The 6,000-nt window shown below is 47.7% G+C and overlaps 1 protein-coding gene across 1 annotated transcript in view; it reads right to left on the bottom strand.

The window, feature by feature from the left end:
• Positions 1 to 221: 221 nt before the first annotated feature.
• MUC4 (mucin 4, cell surface associated) overlaps positions 222 to 6,000 on the bottom strand; it is a gene marked incomplete at its 5' end in the record, with an annotated part of 68,523 nt that continues 62,744 nt past the window's right edge. Inside the window, 5 exons of the mRNA XM_081085977.1 lie at positions 222 to 807; positions 2,034 to 2,196; positions 4,060 to 4,289; positions 4,375 to 4,439; positions 5,585 to 5,658. Coding sequence (XP_080942103.1) covers positions 615 to 807; positions 2,034 to 2,196; positions 4,060 to 4,289; positions 4,375 to 4,439; positions 5,585 to 5,658 — 725 coding nt within the window. The 3' untranslated portion in view covers positions 222 to 614. The remainder of the gene's footprint in view (positions 808 to 2,033; positions 2,197 to 4,059; positions 4,290 to 4,374; positions 4,440 to 5,584; positions 5,659 to 6,000) is intronic.

Raw genomic sequence — 6,000 nt, 5'->3', positions numbered from 1 at the left:
TTATGTTGGGGTGAGGGGAAAAAAGTGATGTGGAGGCAGAAGCAAGGATCCATGTCTGAGCTGGAGCAACTGAGCTTCCCAGCATGGAGTACTGAGGGCCGAAACAGGGCTGTGGCTAACGCACCTCTGCTCCTCCACCCCGTGCCTAGCCCGTTAGCCAACAGAGAAAAATAACAAATGGAACCCATGGCTCTGCAAACACAAAAAGTCAGAGAGATTTTATCTAAATAGACTTTAATTAGAAGTAAACTGGAGAGTTTTACATACAAATGCATTTTGGTTTTTAAGTTAGAACCATCACCCCATTATTAAATCTGGTGTGTGTGTGTGTACATTCCGGTGTCCTCCTTGTGAGTGTGTCTGTGTGAGAATCCATCCCTTTATGTAGTAGATCTTTATGGTCTCTTCCAGTCCACCTCAATGTAAACTGATAAGTTGTGCTCTTATCTTTATCATTATTCATTCCTGTTAGTCATTCTCCTGGAAGAATCCCTGAGTCACCGTCAGTCATCTTCCTTTTCCTAATCTCCCCCAAGGCGCCTGGACGGAAGTGGGTGTGTCTGGGGTGGGTCTTGAGGTATCTTAGGCCACAGCTCAGGCCTTGGGTGGAGGCTTCAGCTTTCGGAGTCCAGAGGGTAGGAGAATCGGGTCTTGGTGCACCAGAAGCGATGGACCACAAATACTATGGCCCCGAGCAGCAAGAGGGCGCCCAGGGCCCCAAAGAGAATCCCGAAGAAAGCGCCGAGTTTCATGCTCAGATGCTCACAGCGCTCGCCCCAGGACGTGTAGATGGAGAAGAACATACAGCTGGGAACAAAGAGAGGGGACACGTCAATAGAGGGGAGGCGGGGTGGGGGTGGGGGTAGTGGGGGCCGGCGCTCAGCCTCTCCATCCCCTCTGGCGGCGGGGCCAGAGGAGGTTTTCCACAAGTAGGGCTTCCCTTTAGGGAAAGAGGCCGAGTCAGCCCTGAGCTGATGCTGGAGAGAGGACGCCTGGCAAACGAAACCACGTGGTGTGTGACAGGTCGGCTTCACCTGAGCAGCGGGGGTGGGGTTGGGGGTGGGAAAGGCAGGCCGGGGGCAGGTGAGCCTGCGCTGTCACCGCCCAACCCCTTGCCAGGAGTTGGGTCCCGCCCTCGGCTCCACCACCTCCTCCTTGGCCCTGGGAAGGGAGGGCTAGGCGGGTCTGGAACTGCATTGGGGAGGAGGGTAGAGCCAGAGGTTCTCAACCTGTGGGTCCCGACCCCTTTGGCGGTCGAACGACCCTTTCACAGGGGTCGCCTAAGACCATCCTGCATATCAGATATTTACATTACAATTCATAACAGTAGCAACATGACAGTTATGAAGTAGCCACGAAAATACTTTTATGGTTGGGTCACAACATGAGGAACTGTATTTAAAGGGCCAGAAGGTTGAGAACCACTGATAGACGGAGGGTCCTGCGGTGACGATGGGGCCCGGAGGGCACGGACCTTCTCCTCCTTGGCAGGCATACAGACTTCGTGCATCCCCCTCCCGGGGGCCCCTTGGACTGTTGATGAACCAAGGGGGCACAGGTGCCAGTTTGAGAGGGCCTCCCTGCCTGGTACTCTTAAGAAAGGGCAAGGCCCGGCCTAGACTCAAGACAAAGGGTTCCTTTTCCCCACAATGACACAGCAGGGTGTCCACCCAAGAAGCAAAAGCAGGTGTAAGAGTTTGACTTTGAAACCCCTATCCTACTACTTAACGTACTGGGTACCTCGGGCAGGGTCCTTATCATCTCTGAGCTGCCGTTTTCTCATCTTTAAAAAAATACCTACCCAGTAGCTCCTTTGAGGTAATATGGCACCTTTATTCTCCACACGGAGGGGGCACTCACACGTTTTATTTTCCATTATCCATTTTTTCTCTGATCCCAGTTCTCTTAATTACACAGGGAGCCATCGCTAATTTGCAGACATCCATTCTGGACCCCTAGCAGTGTCTTTTCCCAGCTTGGATTTCCCAGCACTGCCCTCTCTGCCTCCCGCCCCTGCCCCCTGTCCCACTCACCTGCAGCGGGGCCCATCCGGCAGGTGCTGACACTGGCTTCCGTGCTCACAGTAGCCCTCACTGCAAGGGGACACGCAAGTGAAGCCGCCCTGCGGGCTGTAGACCAGTTTGTAGCCCTTGTAGCCATGGCATTTTAAGTGAGTCTGCAGCATGCTCACGTTCCCTGTCAGGTAGGACACAGATGAACAGCAAGCACAATTGATTAACACCAGACCTATTTCTTTTCGATCAAGGATTCAATTTTAGGCATTTATCCTTAGAAATAATGGGAAGAGTGTGCAAATACCTATGTTCATAGAAGTCCAGAGCAGCATGCTTTAAATAGTAACAACATTTAACAGAAGTTTATTAAGTAAGGGATATTGTGCAACCAGTAAGCACCATGGTATGGAAAATGCATTGGTTAACAGAACGTGCTTTGAAGTCAGCCAGACCTGTGTTGAAATTCAAACTCTACTACTAACTAGTTGTGTGATTTGGGGAAATTTCTTAATTCTTTCAGCCTCAGTTTTCTTATCTTTAAAAGAAAATGATAATAGCACCTACCTTGCGATGAAGTTTAAATGAGATAATATATATGAGTATTCAGTATAGCGCCTGACACAGTAAGCACTAAATTAACGGTCACTATTAGTATAACATTCTATTTAAAATATATTATACCACACTATATTAAAATATATTACAAAATAATATATAAAATGGGACTATGCACACAATATATAAGGTAATGTGTTCACAATTGTTTAATAAGGTGATCAAACATTAGGTATAATTTATTCCCTTTATTGTAAAAAAAAAATTCGATATGTGCAAAGGTACCTATGCATAAAAGAAAAATCAGAAGATGTGTGCAAAATGGATTTGTCTCTGGAGATTGGAATTACAGGTGATTTTTTTCTCTTCTTTTTGTTAATGTTTGTTTCCTAAAGTTTATACAATAAACATATTGTACTTGTATAATAAAAACTCTGGGTTTTTAAAAATCTGTGTTTTGTTTTTAAACAGAAGGCATGGTCTATCTAGGGTACTTGTTCCCTTATCTCTTCCCCTACCCGCCTACCACACATACACATAGTAGGTGGAGGATTTCACACTGGTTGCCCCCCAGGAGGGAAGAGGGTTAGCCTGCATTCTAGAACAGGGGTGGGCAAACTTTTTGACTTGAGGGCCACAATGGGTTCTTAAACTGGACGGGAGGGCCAGAACAAAAGCATGGATGGAGTGTTTGTGTGAACTAATATAAATTCAAAGTAAACATTATTACATAAAAGGGTACGGTCTTTTTTTTTTTTTTTAGTTTTATTCATTTCAAACGGGCCGTAGTTTGCCCATGGCTGTTCTAGAAGAAGCTCTTGCTTGGTTCTGGACCCAAGTAGCACAACAGCTCCTAATGGGCTTGGCATGGTCACTGCCCTGTTCTCTGTCTCACTCCCCAAAAGGCTACTCCTTTCCTTCTCTGACAGGCTCGTCAACCTATCTCATTCCTGTTCCAGGAGAGTCAGGGGCTGTCAGAGCTGAAGGGGACCTCAGATATCCCATCTCATTTTCTAGATGAAGGTGTTGAGGCCGGGGCTGGAAATGGCTTTTGCAAAGGATCACACCTTTTTGGGGAGAGGATATCCCTGCCCCCGTGCTGGGTCTTCAGCCTTTAACGTAATGTCCTCCAGCTGGAGGGCAAAGGCAAAAGGATGTCTGTGTTTATGTATATCAGGTACAATGGTATTTTAACAAAATCACTAACAGTTTTATGAAAAGAAAGTAAACTATCAGCAGTGGTGGTTAGGGAAGCAGAAGTTGGGATACTTGTTCTATGAAACTGAACAATGGGCTTACCATATTGGATCTGTTCTTGGATCTAGAAAGCTGGTAGGTAAAATGTTTATAATTTCCTTCTCAGAAATTATAAACAAAAATACTTTTTTTTCCACCATGGGTTTGTGTGGGCTAAATTTCTGGACCAGGCTTTCTCAGTTTACCTCCTCCCTCAGCTCTCCCTGGGACTGTCCCCAAGATAGTGACTCACAAGCCTCCAAACTGCGCACGTCTCTCCTGGAGATAGGGTGGAAGACCACGTCGTTCCTGGGCTCCTCACTTTTCTTCCATCTCCCCTGCGGGGCCTGCAGTAAAAATGCCTCCACCACTGCGTCCAGCAGCTGGGTGTTCAGGAAGTGGATGACAGGACCCCGCGGGCGGTACTGGAACTCCGAGATGACGCCCCACTGTTGCAGGGAGCTGCTTGCTGCTGGAGGGCTGCTATGGGGGAGGAGCAGAGTGAGGGGCTGAGGGGTGAGGGCTAAGAGGGAGGATTTGGGGACCAGGCAGGAACAATCCCACTTACATTTTTTGCACTTCACTATTCCTGAGAAAGGCCCGCACATCCAGGTTCTTCAGCCTGTAGGCCACCTAGGGCAGATGGTTGGGGGCAATCGGGGTAGGGGTGAGACCCAGTCCAGAGAGGAGACCCTTCCACTTTAATGCATTTATTCTTCTCTGTCTGTTACCATCTTAGAATGTGAGCCCCAGGACCCCATCTCATCCATTTCTGCATCCCCACACCCCAGCCTAGCTCCATGACTGGCATGAGTTCCTGCTTAATAAAAGTTTGTTGGTGAGTGAAGGACTTTACATATCGCCCCCCAACCCCAGCCTCCTATTACAAGGGGAGAACCTGAAATGAATGGCCCCCACTTTGTTTCTGATCCCTGACGCACCCACTCATTCTCTCCCCACATGTATACTGAATATGGATTATGTTTAGGCAGACCTAGGGGATGTCAACATGATTCAGGAACTGTTCATACTCAAAGGTCTGTAGTCTGGTGTAGTAGACAAATGCCCACAGATTTTACCAGAGTGTAGAGTGCTATGGTGGTGGTGATAGTAGTAGTAATAGTAATTATTATTCTAATTTTTGAATATATGTTTCAGGTACCATGTTAAGTACTTCACATACATTATTATTTAGACCTTGACACAACCTGTTGACACAGGTATGATTGTCACTTCTATTTTTATAGACGAGACATCAAATAATTTGTCTGATTATTATACCTGGTCTAATGGGTGGTAGAGCCTGGATTTGAACCCAGGTATATAGGATTCTAGAGCCTCCATAACTCAACCACTGTGTTACTTTGCCTGTGATTGAGGAATGGAAAGGGGATGGATGGGGTCCAAAAAGAGGGAGCCCCCAGGTCCGTGTGGGAATTCAGAGAAGGCTTCTTGGTGATGAAAGACCTTCTTGTGTTTCTTCCATATAATACCCAAGTGCAGGTCTCGAAGGACTCTCAGAGGAGAGGCAGTGGTGACTCAGCCACCCCAGACGCTGTTCATGTCAACCTGGCCATTTCAACCCCCTCAGAAGGCTCTGTCCTGTGGCTTCCTGCCTTCCTCACCCCGAGCCTTTTCTGAGGCAGAAGGCTCCCGTCTTCCCTGGCAACTGAATCTAGATGGATGATGAGGATGCAGAATGCACAAGTGATGGCTAAGACCCTGCCCTAAACCTGCCAGGATCCTCCTTCCCACTCAGAGCCACCTGCAGTACTAACCGAAGCGTTGACCTCTGCTTCAGTGGCGTTTTCTTCTTCACTGAGAATGAGCTGGATGGTTCTTAAAGGGAACTCTGGAGATGGGAGAAGCAGATTTATATTCACTTCCTGGGTTTACCCAGATTTACCCACTGAGACCATTGGGCCCGTCTAGGGAGACTGCCCGATTCTAGTGATAGATCAGGAGAAGTGGCTGAGTCTGCTGACCCTCACCCTAGAGCTCATGTGACTATGATCAGGGATTCCCTGACTCTCTTCTAACTGAGCCATAAGGCCACCTTTAGTCTTTTATCATAAGACCACTCAAGCCCGTTTTTCATGCTGCCCCCACCAGCTCCCATAGCCTACAACTTACCACCACCCAAAAGAAATATGAAGTTCTGTCCTGTGAGTTTAAGAAACTCTTCCCTGGCCCC

This window comes from Myotis nattereri (genome assembly GCF_964212035.1).
Source record: "Myotis nattereri genome assembly, chromosome: 3".
NCBI classification, from domain to species: domain Eukaryota; kingdom Metazoa; phylum Chordata; class Mammalia; order Chiroptera; family Vespertilionidae; genus Myotis; species Myotis nattereri.
The sequence above is the reverse complement of the archived record's forward strand: the minus strand, read 5'-3'. Positions and strand labels throughout refer to the sequence as shown.